At 43.0% G+C, this 16,013-nt stretch overlaps 1 protein-coding gene across 1 annotated transcript in view; it reads left to right on the plus strand.

Moving 5' to 3' along the window:
* Window positions 1-16,013, plus strand: part of LOC127044622 (collagen alpha-6(VI) chain-like) — a 125,948-nt gene that overhangs the window by 69,624 nt on the left and 40,311 nt on the right. Inside the window, exons 22-29 of the mRNA XM_050939713.1 lie at window positions 1,953-2,018; window positions 3,370-3,423; window positions 4,396-4,431; window positions 12,696-12,758; window positions 12,943-13,005; window positions 14,078-14,140; window positions 15,357-15,419; window positions 15,960-16,010. Of these exons, the coding sequence (XP_050795670.1) occupies window positions 1,953-2,018; window positions 3,370-3,423; window positions 4,396-4,431; window positions 12,696-12,758; window positions 12,943-13,005; window positions 14,078-14,140; window positions 15,357-15,419; window positions 15,960-16,010 (459 nt within the window). The remainder of the gene's footprint in view (window positions 1-1,952; window positions 2,019-3,369; window positions 3,424-4,395; window positions 4,432-12,695; window positions 12,759-12,942; window positions 13,006-14,077; window positions 14,141-15,356; window positions 15,420-15,959; window positions 16,011-16,013) is intronic.

Here is a 16,013-nt window from a genome sequence, read left to right on the forward strand (position 1 = left end):
TTTTGACAGGCTGAAAAGACTTTCAGTGAAGTGAATAGCAACAGAGCTTTTAATCTTCATCTTTGAGTCCAGATTTGTCATGTAATGTCCAGATTTTGTGATGAAGTTGCCTCAAATGTCAATTTTGTTGTAATGTTTGAGGGCATCCTAATACTCCTGGACCATGCACTACCCTGCCAAGGAAATCAGGAATAGAACTGGTCAGGAATTTTTATGATTAAATGGCTTTTGGTTGGAAAATGCCAGTTTGATAAAACTGAAACATTTTGTGGAAATGTATCAGTTTCTCAGGCCTAGGGTGGAATTTCTGGTCAGAGAGAGAAATCCCCATGCCAGAATATCCAACAGACCTGTGGTTAGGGAACTCAGTTGGGATGCGGAAGATGCAGGTTTAGTTCCTTGCTATGACTCAGACAAAACGGGGACTTTTGGCTATTCCAGGGAGGTGGAGTCTCTCTCTATCTCTCTCTCTGATGAGATTTTTGCTGGATGGGAAAACTAGTTCCTGCTTGTGTCTGAAAAGGAATTTTGAGAGTTCCCCTCTCATTAATGGCTGGAGGTTTGGCACCTGAAATCTATGGATGTCCCAAGACACAAACCCATCTTAATAATACCAGAGAAGGGCAGCAGCACAGGCCTCACTGCTTCCTTATCCATGGTAACACAGCCCCTTCTGGAACCATTCTGGCATGCAATCCCTACAGCTCACTGAACTGAAACCCCATCCTCTAGAAAGATTTGCAGCCATCTGGAGACGTTACTGCTGATTCCACCAGAAGAACCTCGGGGGCTGATGTCTGGTTGGAAATGGACAATGATGGAGAGAGCAGCTGCTTTTTGACTCCACCCCTCCTTGTTATGAATTGCAGAGCCCTAATCTTATGGTGGGGCTTCAGCAATGTCTGAGGGCCAAGAGTTAGAATGCAGTGGAGGCTCTGTTCTCTCCACATCGTAGGTTAAGGACCTTTTCAGGTGTATTTTGCAGCACTTTTCTCCAAATAGCAAAGGGTATCATGTGGCTCCTGTCAGTTTCTAATACTCAGTTAACACTGTCCGGTGTCCTAGTAACAATCAGGTGTCCTGGCCCCATTGAAGCAAATGAGAATTTAGCCATTGTTATGACTTCAGTGGGTCAGGATTTTACTCCCTGAGTCCAACGGTATTGTATTCAAAGAGGACAATATCCATGCATAATTCAATTCATTTCAGGATAAAATCTTGCTGAAGATCACAGATTATGTTCTTACCAGCATATGTAAACCCCTGCTTTTGCATGGGTGTGGCTGTTGAGCCAGTTAATCATCTGAGCAGTCTCCCTTATGCAATCAATGAAGCTGTTGCATCCCAATCAGCTGTAGGGTAATGGTAGGATTGGCTGAATTACCTCTTATATCACAATGGTCTGGGACTCTTGGCATGTCATAGACACTGAGCTACTGTAGCTGTACCCTGCACAGGTGGTGTCTGTAAAGGCACAATGGCTGAGAACTTACAAATTGTGTGGTAACAGACTGTGAGTCCCAGTGATGAATGAACCTGATGATATTCTTAACAAAAAAGAGCTCTCAGCCATGCATGTAGCTGTTTCCATCACTTCCCACTGACTCAATAGACATTTTAGGCTTCAGAATGACACACAGAGTGACAGTCCTGGAATCTTATTATATAGGCCCTGGGTAATTATACCTAAACATACAGATCAACCATTTAATTACAAACTTGAATTCATTGCCCATCCAGATACTTTCTTTTCATCTCTTTGGGCAAAGAGCTCTAAGTTTTTGATTGTGGAACTGCACCTGCAGAGGCCTCTTTCCACCATCATCTTATGAATTAATCTTTTTTTATTATTATCATTATTTTTCTGATCCTATTTCCATATCCTGCCTTTGCAGCTACACTAACAAAGAAGAAATTATTGAAAATGGTTAACGTCGTCTTGACTTTTTCAGGGGGATCCTGGAATTAACAATAATGTCTCTGGTCCAGAGGGTGAAAAAGGAGAGCCAGGGCAGCAGGTAAACACAGCTTTGCACTGTTAAGGGGTAACAGGGCTATGTGGGGAGGAGAACAGTGTGTTTGTTTCTTAGAAGATTGAGTTCTATCAGTTGTTAGGGGTGAGCTACTATTTAATTTTATACTTTGCTTTATAACCGGCGTCTGCAGCACATAGGGCTTTGGAGAGGTGTGCCCCTTTTATATTATTGTATCAATCCATAGAAATGCCATGCTGTGTCTACAGCTGGTAATATTTTTGTGCCTGCTGATGGATGTTGAATGCAGTTTGACCAGAAGGAAGATTATTTGTAATTTGTTACCTGATTTAGCATGAATGTATTTCTACAGAAGACTTCTCAGGGTGGATTGAGACTACCAACTTCATTTCTCATAGGCCTCTAATCAGTGAAGTACCATGGATTTCTCGTACTACATTGCTTAGAAAAAAAATAAATCAAGCATTCTGAATACCAAAAACTTCCTTGTCAGATTGCTAAAAATTATTTATTCCTTAAGAGTAAACTGAACTCCTTTCTGACCTGTCTCTTCAGATTTGGATATGTGCTTACAAAATGTCTTCTGAATCCTTTCCAGTTAAATTAGATTTGCTGTAAACACATAGGGGCAGGAACTTGAAACTTAGTATTTGTGTGTACGGTGGCCCTGATCCTGTTAGGCAATGATGCAGTACAAATAAAATAACCAAAGGAGCTCTGTGCATATCTCCTCATTTCTTGATTTCCGAGCTGTAAGGAAGGGTTTATCTACGTTCTACTCAAATACCAAAGTTAGAGTACAGTGGGTATACGCATATCCGTATGAAATCTGGTCACATCTCAAAAACTCCTCTGTCTACTGGAAGCTGATTCCCTGTGTAAAAATATATCTAGGATCTAATCCAAACACCATTAAATTCAGTGGAAACCCACCCGTTGACTTCAGTGGGCTTTGGATCAGGCCGCAGACCTTAAGAAGCTGCCCTTTTTGCATAATTGCTTTTCAGAGAAAAGCTGGACTTTAATGAATTTCTGACAACAGAAGTCACTGCTTTCTAATTAATCTTTCCTCAGAATCCCCACCATCTGCTTTCTTTGGAAGACAGAGACAGAAGAAAGCTCCCACAAAAACTTTTATCTAATCTCAGATGGTTATGGTTGAAGGATTGGAACCCAAAAGCAGACCAGTTCCTTCTGCTAGATACTTTTAATGAAACACATTTTTCACAGAACTAGGTCTAACACATGCTGTGGTTCAAGTGATTACAATGCAATTAAAAGAAAACATTTTCCAGGAAAAATATCAAGAAGGGCATAAAAAGGAACACATGTACTTGAAATCTTTTTAAAAAAAGGCTGACTTTTCATTTTGCAGGGAGAACCGGGAACAGATGGAGTGCCAGGAGAGTCGGGTGCAGAGGGCACTGATGTAAGAGCAGTTATCTTTATGGAATGGAAGTAGCTGATCCATAGTTGAGGATGCAATGATGTTCCCATTTATAAGCCCAATTTTGCTCCCCACTTTTTTTATCCCAACAAAAAATCTACACCAAAGGAATATTGGCTTCAAGTTTGGAAGGGTTGGTCTGTGATGGAGGTAACAGTTTTCTACCAAATTTTAAATATATCATACAAGAAATTCCTGATTTATGACCACCCTTGAGCCTTGTGCTCAGTGGGGACCTTGGACCCTCCATGAGCCTTAGAAACTTTGGAAAGTCACCAAAGACAAGCCTAATCCCTCCATGCCAAACCATGAGCCTTAGTAAGAGTCTTACTCCCCCACAAGCCTATATAAGATCACTGGGAGCTGACAAGTCTATTTTGACTCATTGGAGTCGGAGGAGCCTAGTAAGGCTGAGGAGACATTTGCTGAACCTCCTTCGTCTCCCAGGAAATGAAGGCAATGGGCCTGCTAATGCTGAGGAATAGGCTACTTACTGGTCCCTCCTATCCTGAGCTTGGGTTAGCTCCCAAAAGGCCTCCATGATGTTTAACAGTGTCACTATGATCATGAAGGAAGCTAGGGAGAGCAGAGTACTTAGGGGAGTAACACAGTTCCCATTGCCTAACATGCATGAAACCAGGACTCTCCTTCTGCTGACCTTAGCAGTGGGGACGGGGAATGGGAAAGTCATCCTGGAGAAGGCAGTTTAGATATCTTCCTTCTGAATTTCCTACCTTTCTAATGACTGTATTTTGATAAATGTAATACTCTTGTAAAGTGTCTACCCTTAATTTACTGATACGAACACTCAACCGCAATTTCACCTTAACCAAAGTTTTTTGTCTGTGAATAGCCATTTCCTCCCCATTAATGTACCATGTTTGGCTCCAGGGCCATTATTCTTCATTTACTGGTCATAATTCTGGATAAATTGAACTTTTCTTTCACTTTTAGGGTGCAGAAGGTCAGAGAGGCCCCCAGGGTTTAACGGTCAGTGATCATTACTGGTATATGCTGTGTGTACATAGCTATCTCTTAAGTCTGAGCTTTTGCCTGTCTTAGAGGGGATATTTTCAGTGTGATCACCGAAACTGAACACAAGTATTCAATAATCAGGAAGTCTATTGCAAGCCTACTCAACCTTTAGGTCCCAGGAAACATCCGACCAGAGGTCTTTTTGATTTGGAGGGGCCAAAAATGTAAAGGAGAATCTTAGCTTTCCCTGAAATAAAAGTCTGTTTCTAGCTCATTTTCTGTGATGGTAGCCTTGTCAGTGTAAACTGACATCAGCTGAGGTAAGTCAATCACTTAGGTTATAAGGAATGAGCAGCTGGGCTCATTCCTGCAACACAAGGCTGAGGGACCTGATGTAAAATGACCTCATTAAATGTGGGAGTATGTCCAAAGAATCCTTACGCCAGCCCTGTGTATAGCGATGTGATAATGGAGAATGGGGATTGGTCATGTTTGGTGTAAAGCAACAAAATGCCATCTTGCAGGCTTGCTCAACAAATGCTTAGGTTGGCTCTGGTTTCAGAATCAAATCCCGGAAGTAGATGTCCAAATTTCCCACTGGGATATGCAAGTGCAACTTCCATTTGGACTGATTAAGTTTGCATATGGATAGCCAAAGTCAGAATTTTGCCTCTGGTGCTAAGCCAAGGGACTCGTGCTGTTTCTATCACATAATGGGGCTATAATCACTGCTAGATAAGAATGTGAGAATTGTCTAGCCTCAAAGGCTTACACACATTTTTCAATCATTTAAAAATTAAAAGGTTAGTGAAGGACAAAGCTGACCACTGAGAAGAAGGGAGGCAAGCTTGTGCAGATCCACTGCATTAAGCCTCCTTAAAACCAACACAAAACTTGGTTGAATGTTCTTGAATATCTGCACTACTGTTGACAAGGCAAGACAGAGATGAGTGATTCCTTCAAGCCTTCTACATCTGCCGTGTGTGTGTGTGTGTGTGTCTGTGTGTGTGTATGCGTATGCACACGCACAACCAGAGCTCCCTCTTCTTCCACTACAGGGATACTAACAATGAGACCTGATTGGAAATTTTCCAACAGAACAGAGTTTTGTTGCAAAATGGCAATGACTCAAACCTGAGAAGTTTTGTGACAACACTTTAGATTAAATGAAGTTTCATTGAGTCACACACAGAGCTCCAACAGACCCTGTTATTTCCTTGCCAGCTCACTTAGTGGGCTGTTGGGGACAGTCTGCCCCAGATCCAGGGACCCCAAGGCTTCCCGGCTCTCAGTATCAGAATGAGGAGCCTGGAAACCCTGGGAGCCTTGGTTCTGACTGTAGCTTGTCTTCTAGGTCTGTGGCCTGGAAGTCCTGAAAATGTCAGCTTTCAGGACATCCAGGCTCTCTCCTGCTGAGCTGGGAGCCTGAAAGCCCTGGGACCCCAGGCTCCTAGCTTAGTGTGGATTCCAGGTTCCTGCTACTGGAACCAGGAGTGTGGCAGCCCAGGGAGCCTTGTGAGCCCCAGCTCTAGCCCTAGCTCTCAGGGTCTAGGTGCCTGGCATTGCATCAGGGACCCTGGAAGCAGTAAGAGCCCCGACTCGAGCTGTGGTTCTCAGAGTTCCAGACTCCCAGCCAGAGAGCAAGACACCTGGGCCAGCTGGTTCCCCAGGCTGCTTGACTCTCAGGTCAGCTTGCTGCCCAAGCTGCAGAAGTTGGTCAGACAGCTGGCTTGGGAGTTTGGAAGCCCTCTGGGCCCCGTGATCTGCCCTGGACCTGTGGGACAGTGGAATCTGGAGAGCATATTTGATTTTGGAAAGATTGTTTCCAAAATGGAAATGTTTGGACTCTTCAGTTTGCAGGAATTTTTGAAATGGCAGAATTTCCCCATGCACTGGGAATTCCAAATTTCATCCAGCTCTAGCACCAGCAACACGTGAACTGCTTCTGGTGCTCACAAAAATAACACAGGATTGCAGCCGGCCTAGGAAGAGAAATTCCAAGTGCTGGAATGCTGATGGTCTTGATTAGGGATAGTAGATATGCATCTGAGACACAGAAATACAGGACGGAAATGGACCACCTGGGTCACTGAGTTGTCCCCTGCTATCACAGGCGACCCATCATAAAATCTCATTCGTAAATTTATCAAGCTTCAACTTAAAGGTAGGTAGATTGTTTGACCCCACTACTTCTATTGGAAGGTTGTTCCAGAACCTTTTTCTAATTTCCAGCCTAAACTGATTCAGGGCAAGTTTTAATAATTTGTTCTTCAAACTGATTGTTAGTTTTAAATGAAACTGCCTTAAAAACAAAAAAAACCCAAACAAATATATCCCCCCGCCCCCAAAATCAACAGCTGTGCTCTGATTGCAAACAGATCTAGCAAATCAGCTCCAAGATATTAAAATATAGAATTCTGTGAATCACAGCGGAGAATTCCAGGAACTAGTGGAGTTTATGGGAAAAATTAACTTCCAAACTATTGAGCCCAGATCTGTTACAGGAATAGATTGAACACAATTGTACCCACAGTAATTACTACTGATTGGAGGTGCCAGGAAAGAACCTTAAATCACAATCTGAAAAAAATGTATCTCCATTATAAAAGCATTAGCACTGTTTAACCCCTGCGATGCACCAAAGAAGAGAAACACTGTAGAGAGATTTAACTGATGAAGACGTTTCTGTCTCCATTTTATTGCTGGTTAAATTTTGAGTAGTGTACTTGAAAAAGAATTGTTTGTCTCAGGAGTCACTTCGACAATGCAGTTACCAAAGAAAATCTCAAAGCAGATGGATCCAATAATGAGCTGGCGAAAGTAAAATAACATTGAAGAAATTCAAGAAGGTTCTGTGATTTTTAAAAGCAGGGAAACAAACCCTCTCCCTTGGGTGGGCCTGTGATGATGTTTATAAACCAGGACTTTGTTTATTCTGCTTGCGTGTTATATCCATTTATCCTACCCGTTTTCTGTCTTGTCTGCTTAGGTTTTATGCTCTTAAGGGAAGACACCATATTACTCCGTAGAGCACCTACCACAGTAAGGTCCCGTTCTTGGTTGACCTCTAGGTGCTCCTTCAGTACAAATAATGATGTTGGTGATGTCTGACCAGTCACTTGGTAAAATATAGTGCCTCAATAAGCATGTCTTGATGTGTTCTGATTCTTCATATGTTTTGGATAATATTAATTTTTTTGATTTTTCATTTCTCCTTTTACTAGTCTGCATCTTTCTCTAAATCTCACCAAGTAATTTCCCAGAGCTGTTCGCTTGTTTGCCTTAACAAAAATTAAATGTAGAGAAGCTTTGCGCTTTCCCCTCTGGCTCTATGGCACTATCTTCAGGCTAAGATTGTGCCTTTAGGGCCCTGCCCTAACTGCGGGAGAGAGCAGAGCTCCACCACCTTAGTGAATACATGATGCTATACGTGGCCGCTATCTCTTACAAAATGGTAAGAGCCAGGTTCTCTCCTGATTTACACCCTGGGCAATCCCCTTCATTCCAATTCATGCAGATGTGGTTCCAGTGATTGGGAACTGCATGGGGGTGGGTTTAGTGTGTGTATGGGGGGGCAGTTAGCACACTTCCAGCTGCTGGGCTTAAGTAGCAATTGTGGTACAGCTGTTCCACAGCACTGTAGCTTTTCTTCAGGTTGTGTGTGTGTGGAGTTAGCCCCTCAAAAATCCATTGCAGTTCATCTGGAAATAGCTGCTGACTTGTACTTGAGTTTGTCACGTTTTCCCCCATGTGCACAGGATATGCACTGAAATACTTACTTGCTTCTTATTCTGACAGCATTTCCATTAGGGAGCATGATAAAGGTCTAACGGCTGCAGGGTTTCTCCAACACAAGGAAAATAATATTATGAATAAATGTAAAATGAGTGCCAAGTACAAAGAGAAACTTAATAAATAACAATAGCATCCAAAATTGAATAAAACATTAATTTCCACAAAGAAAATGTAGGCTACAGAAGAGTCTCTTCAATGTCATATCACTTTCTTAAGCCAATCAGTCTTTGAATAGATATACAGTCCTATTGAGTTTTTGTCCTTCTGCACTTCCCAGTAGCTTATGGTGTCTCTTTGGTGGTGGAGATGGATCTCACACTCTGCATTGATCTTTGGCTTGCTATGAGCTATTGTGAGGCATCACGAGTTTGTGACATCGGGCTGTCTGATTCAAATTCAGTATCCAATGGAAAATGACAGCTACATCTAGTCTCCAGTGAACCCATCAGATAGTGCCTTTGTCACATTCCTACTTCACAATGTGCAATGTGAGTTTATATCTAAATACAAAACCTCTGCCTCATTGGCCAGGAACCCCAGAGCTGGAATCAGTTACAAGCATTTTGACTTTTTATGCTGTGTGGCAATCATCCCCAAGAGACTGTATGCCAACTGAGGGTAGCCAGAGTGCAGCATCCCTCACCCTCAGCATGTACCCCCTACAGGGTAGGTTCAAGGGCGGGCACAGGAGCTGATTATGGCAGCCCCGCACCCTTTGGGAGCTGATGTATGCCAGGGATTCAATTCCAGATCCAGCCACTGTCCAGCCCTTTTTCACTACCAGAGTTGAATCTGATCCTATATGTTTGTGACAGTTCTTGGGGCACCCAGAATGGTGAGACACCTTGATAGCCCCTGCCTCTGGCATGAGGGAGTCTTGTGCCTGGCTGGATGTCAGCTCTGTAACACCACCAGCTCTTCAGCTACTTGAGAGCTTTCCTCTAGGCTATGCCAGCTCTGTCTTTGCTTTATAGGTTAAAAGTAAGTGCACCACTGTCCTTAAGTCCCTTTGAATAGTTCCCCTGGATATCTAGCCTCTGACATTAGCCACTCACAGAAATCCCAGATGATCTGCTCCTCAAAGCAGTGTCCCCAGTTTACCAGTGTTACCTTTAATTACCGCTCCTGTAAACTACACAGCACTTTTGAGCACTTATAATGAAACAAAAATAGGTCTATTTAAGAAGGGTAAAGACTTAACTAGAAATGAAGGACAGTGATGGAAATGGCTACGATACAAAACAAAATAATAAAACGCAAACCTGACTCTACCCTTATTCATTGTTACCTTCCCTATCTAATAAAGTAGGTTTTCTCCTGCCCCACCTCCCAAAGTTCACTCCGTTGCAGAACAGGCTGGTTCCACAAAAAGCAGGTCCCAAACATTCATGAAAACATCCCAGCTTCACATGGGGTTTTCCTCAGTGAATGGTTAAAGACTGCTTCTCCCTCTCGTGTTACACTGAAAACAGCCTTTTGTTTCTATTCTGTTTGTTTCTTGTTATAATATTTTTTTTTACCGTTAAGTGATTTTGAAGCTTTGCCTCTGATGATTTCACACTGCAAGTCTTAGTATTGTGAAAGGCTAAACAACACAGCTTTGCATTACATCGTCAGCTAAACAGGATGGGATGACAGCCCCAATGGGCCATCACTCAGCCACATTATCCCCTGGTGACTAACTTTTTCTCCAAGTCTCTAAAGCATATTTTCAATATAAATACAGTATTCCTTAAATATTACCCACACACACATCTGGCAATGATTATAAATCTTGACAAGTTACAAGCCTTCTGTAGATACTGTACATATTATGCTTTATGGATAAATATCCTGTAAGATGTGCTTGGTGTAGTGAGTTTGTCAGCTCTGAGATGAGAGTTGTTTGCTAAGAACAGGGGACTCTTTGCCAAAGGGTTCTGTGTGCCACAGAATTCACTTCTTTTCATTTTCAGGTCAATTTTTTGCTCTACATTACTCTTTTTTCTCCTTGATTCTGGGGTTCCCTATCTTTTTCAGCTTCTAAGCCCTTTTCTCTTGTTGTGTTTAAGACTCCTCTCTCTGTGTGTCTTTCATGAGCTTTCCACTGTACCTACTGATATGGTCACTTACCTACCTACAATACATCCTGAGGCTGCTCACTGAATCAGTTCTACCTTTCATTGCTGTCACTGGTCTTTGCTACTGCTCCTGCCACCACCATTCATCTGAGTTCGTTCATTTGCACTTTCTATTTCCATCCATCTGGTCTGCCTACCTGCTAAGGCTACGTCTACAGTGACTGATGCATGGGCAGGCGTACCTGAGCTAGCTTTGATCTGAATAAGACGGACAGCAGTACAGGCTGTACAAACCCGCTCAGGATCCTGGGACGTACTTGAGTGGCTAGCCCGTGCTGCTGCGGCTTCACTGCTATTGTTGTTGTTCAGGCTAGGGCAGATATGGCTACTTGAAGGGCAGGGGTGGTGACACTGCAGGACATCTAAGCGATTTAGGACTCTAGGGCTTCAGCCGAAAAGTAGTAATTGATGATCATCTGTGAGATTAACAGGCCAGTTTTAAGACCCTTACACATCACAGCTCTGGAAAATGTTGGAGGAGGGTAGCTGCAGCCCTCTGACTGCTGCACTCCTCCGCAGCAGGTTTGGCAGCTGGTTCTATGTAGTCATTGATCCACAGGCCTCGTCTCACCCCAGACACCATTCGTGTGCCGGGATGCAAGAACACAGCTCCACAGCACACTAATGCAGGGGGACCCACAAGCTGTCACCCCTACACAATAAGCAGGACCACCTGGCCTCCTCTGCATCGAGTGTCTTCAGCAGCCCTTCTTTAGACAACAGGATTTGGCTCTTACTAGATCAGGCAGCCTGGAGGATTTTGTGTTTAAAACAAACAAAAACCCAATGCTGTTCAAATGAAAAGAAATATTAGTGTTTTGTGATCAGGGCTGACAAAGAACTTCTGATGTCTTTTAATTGCTCAGAGAGGGCCAAAACTCCTCTCGCTAATGTCCGAGCCGTTTTACTATTTATAATGGCTTATAGAAGGTGCTAAACTGACAGCACCAGAGATAAAGTGGTACAAAAAAATAAAATACTTTGCCATCCAGCAGCAACATGGCACTTTTTTTCCCTATTTTCTGAGTTTCACCTCCAATCAGCTTCTGCGTTCCAGGAAAACAAAAAAGGCAGACCTTAAATACTCTGTGACAATGACTTTTTGATTACAAGAAGTACAAAAGGCAGCCATTCTGAGACAAGGATAACCACTGGGCAGAAAGACACTAAGTCTGCTAGAGCCTCGGAGAAGAAGTGTGTATTGTACACATGAACAACACTACTAGTTTTAGATAAGGTTGCAAAGGAAAAGCGAAAGTAGTAAGGAAGAAAAGAGAAATAAAGAAAAAAGGGAAACACATAAGAAAAAGAGAGAGTTATCTCTGGGCCTGATCCAAAGCCCATTGAAGTCAGAGAAAGACTCCTATTGATTTCAATGGGCTTTGGGTCCAACTCCAATGTGCCTTTTCTCATACAAGGCAGCCTTGTATGAGAAAATCACATATACTGCAAAATATAGAGGGACATACATTTTTCTAAAGCTGGCATTGTAACAGATGTCCTATGTTGCAGTATCTTAACTTTGGCTACCACTAGGTTTGTTCAAATCCATGTGTTTTTTCTTTTTCTTTTCATTTGATTTCCGTCTCAGTTCAGTCATAGTACGAAGAGGGCAGAATTCTTCAGAACTGCTGAATACAGTGTTTTAAATCCAGTTTTCCCCACGGCTTTGTTTTTCAGAATTGCCTGAGTTCCAAAGAATCCTTGGACATATGTTTATAATTTCTCCAGTGGATGAACACCTCCAGTGTTCCCCTGAACTGCTTAGAGCTAACCCACACATTTGACTCAGTCCGACAGAGACAATACGAAGAGATTTTTCTCACAGATATCAGTTGAACTGACTCATGTGCAGATGACAGCTTTGTGTGAGAGATACTCTGCTGCTGATCTTAAAAACTAAAAATTTTTCCACAAAGATTTGGGGTGCAGCTTTCTGAGCAGCCGGAATTAAATTGGGAGGTATATACCGGTGCCCACCTCTGGGAAAACTCTCAGTGCTGGGCCAGATTATGAGCAGAGGGAAGAAGGCTCAAGAAACTCTCCACTCCCACCACATTTGTCACCTCTATACTGTGGCTAATGATAATTCTTGCACTGACTGAGTGAGCTGCACTAAATTAGTGCTAACATTGGCCTGTTGAAAAGAATTCATCATCATATGAAACAAATACAGCTCGCCTTTCCCACTCCCTCTCCTCCATCCATCTCAGACCCCAAAACAGCTGATGTTTCTTCAGTGGTGGTTGCTGCTTGCAAATCATGTAGCCTTCTGGAAATGGGAGTAATATTGCTTGATCAGTTTATTTGTAGATGTAAACGTGTCATGAAGTAAAGTGGTTTGTTTCTCTCACTTTCTGGCAGGGTGGGCAAGGAGATCGTGGTGAACCTGGTTATCCAGGAGATCCTGGCCTACACGGCTCACAGGTAGCAGAAAGAAAGTCTGAGTTATTTTGCATGACATGTTTGGAGAAAGCATGCTGTTAGGTTCAATTTTCTATTTTCCTTTTGGAATATTTTGTTCACACCAATTTCAAATACCCTGGGTGAAATTCTGCCCTGGCATATTAGCAACATTATGATTTTTTTTAAAATGTCCTTTATTCACCAGGGTCTAAGAGGACTAAAAGGGATCAGAGGACCTCCAGGACCACAAGGAATACCAGGCCCTCGGGTTAGTTTTAAAGAATATATCCTTATTTTGCACCTTTTGCTTGTCAACTTCTCGACAGTGTGGTTTTTCAAAACTATATTTGGATCTTTCTAAATAAGATCTATGTAAGTGGAGGATTTTTTTTTGCTATAAAGCCTAGTAATGAACATCCAAATGAGAAAGTTACGCTAGTCATTTTAGACCTTGATTATTATGGTGCCAAAATAATGGACTTGAAAGCAAATGTTGGTTTGTAAATCAGGAGAGAAGAGAAACTTTGTGTTACTGAGCTCTTTCATGGTTACAGTGAAAACACTTACGTCCCAATTCTGCTCTGTTATCCTGGTGTTTACTGGAGTAAATCCATTGCTTGCTCTGGGCATACACTAGGCACTTTGGCGGCAGGTCCCGGATGGAAGGGCCCCCCACCGCCGAATTACTGCCAAAGACCCGGCTGCACTTTGGAGGCGGGTCCTGCTTCGGCGGTAATTCAGAGACCGGGGGGTCCTTCTGCCCTGGAGCAGAAGGACCCCCGGCCAGCAAAGACCGGGAGCAGAAGAAGCTCCAGGGACCAGGCCCCGCTAGAGATTTCTGGGGCCCCCGGAGCTAGTGGAGGACCCTGCTCCAGGGGCCCCGAAAAACTCTCTTGGGGGCCCCTGTGGGGCCCGGGGCTGGGGCAAATTGCCCCACTTGCCCCCCCTCTGGGCGGCCCTGACTTCAACAGTGTTACTGCGGAGTTACACCCGTGTAACTCAGTCAGGATCTGGAGCAATAGATCAAGATTTAGGCGTAAACTTCAATTGTGTGATGAGACTCGTGCTTTCAGATCCAGTTACTTTGTGTATGTGTAGCCTCTGTGATGCTTTAACAAATAATATCTTAGGAATACTGGAGCTCTCAAAGTGTTTACATGGAAAAGAGAAAAGAATTTGCATGATTATCTTTTGCACATCACTATTACTGTGATTCCCGAAAGCTTTGAGAAATGCCACTAGATGGGCCAAATGTAATGAATACTTCTAGAGTCATTCCAAGCTCTGGCGAACATTAGTTTTTCTCTAATGCACCCTTTAATTTGTGTTTCTGATTGTAGGCTAATCCAGGAGCGCCAGGTGCTGCAGGCTCTCCTGGAAATCCAGGGCCCAGAGGACCAAAGGTAAGCATTTTAAGAAGTACATTGCATTTCTGCAGCACCTTTCATTCAATTATCTCATTGAACTTACAAACACAAAACCCCTCTGATATTTATTAGTATTATTATAGTTTACATGTGGATAAATATGGGCAGTGAAGCTCAGGCCCCGTGTATTTAGGCACCTGACTCCCTGATTTCAATGGGAGTTAGGTACCTAAATGTCTTTGAGGATCAGGGCCTAAGTGAATTATTCAAGGTTCCCCAATCAGTGGCAAAGCTACGGTAGGATGATACATGTGGAACCTGACTTCCCATTTCTTGTTCTAATCACTAGATACCTTGGTTCCCATCCTGGCCTGGGTCACTCACAAAAAGCTCCTGTGTGCTGGGATGCAGGTGTAACCCATAGATGAGTGTGTTACATTTCCCCCTCTATGCCCAGTCAAGCAAGACAGTGGCCATCACATCGGAATCCACCAAGCATGCATACTGTGGGGATGATTAGGTCAAGCGGATATTAGACCAAATGGGTTGAAATCCACATTTTTGGTCTGATATCACTTTAGGAGGTTTTGATTTATGATTTGTTTCTTTGTAAGACTTTTTAGCCCCTCCTTTCCTTTAATTGAATTACCTGCGGTAGTATCTTTGATATGTAGTCTAAATCTATTAAAGAAAAGCAACAGTATAATTTATACATGGTGTTTCATCCAAGGATTTCAAAGTGCTTAATCAATATTACTTGACTCAGTCTCCCAACTTCTCTGAAGTAGGTTTTGTTAAACTCAATGTGTACAGAGGTAGCCTTTGGTAAAGAGAGTGGAAGCGAGAAGACCAAAGCTGGGAAAAGAACCTAGAAATGTTAACTCCCTGTCTCCCCCCTGTAGCCAGCAGATAATGCTGCTTCCTACTGGAACAAGTCACAATCTAAGAAGTGCTGTGCCACACTCAAGTCTCCTCAGTTCGGTAACAATGGGAATTTTGCCAGAGTAAGGCCTGTGGGATTTGGCTGCACATGTGCACACAGGATTGCCTTCCAGTTCCTATGAGATGAAGCCCCTGTAAAAGCTTTGAGTCTGATCTGCTATTGAATTTCTATGACTTGCATCTTTTAATCTGCAGAAAATGGAAGCGCAACTCTTACCTCAGTGACCAAACCCCTTGTACTAAAAACAAAGTGCTCCCTGGTAAGCCAAATGTAAAAAGTGTAATATCTTTTGTATTTAAATTATAATAGGGTGAACCTGGAGATCCTGGTGAGATGGGTCTGCTGGGACCCCCTGGCCCAAGGGGCATGCCTGTAAGTCTTGCTCTTCTGATTCGGTATTAACTGCTGGGAGTTGTGAGGCCTTGCAGTTCATCTCATTTTCTTTTTCATTCTATGTTTGTCCATTTGGGATATTTTAAAATCTTTTTGCTCCATTTTCAGTCTTCCCACTAACATCACAGCCCTCTTCGTTGTGTTATGCTGGAATAAATATCTCCTGTCTGTGTGTTCCATTCTATGCATCCAAAGAAGTGAGCTATAGCTCACGAAAGCTCATGCTGAAATAAATTTATTAGTCTCTAAGGTGCCACAAGTACTCCTGTTACTTTTGTGGAAAATATAAGGAAGATGCCCTGTAGATTGAAGAAGAGGATATTGGCTTTAGGCTGTATCCTCTCTTGATGGATTTTGCCATAGCTGCTACACTGTGTCTGTGACACCCTCCACTACACAATCAGCCATAGCTGCTAAGGGCCCAAAATCATGAGTGCTCCTTTAGGCCAGTGGAGTATTGAGTGTACAGCTAATTCTATATTTGAAACTAACCAACAGTATCTTTTCCAACCCATGCAGGGCCCAGATGGCAATGATGGCTATGGTCCTGCAGGAAGCAAAGGAGCAAAGGTG

This window comes from Gopherus flavomarginatus, chromosome 2, assembly GCF_025201925.1.
Source record: "Gopherus flavomarginatus isolate rGopFla2 chromosome 2, rGopFla2.mat.asm, whole genome shotgun sequence".
In the NCBI taxonomy this organism is placed as follows: Eukaryota; Metazoa; Chordata; order Testudines; family Testudinidae; genus Gopherus; species Gopherus flavomarginatus.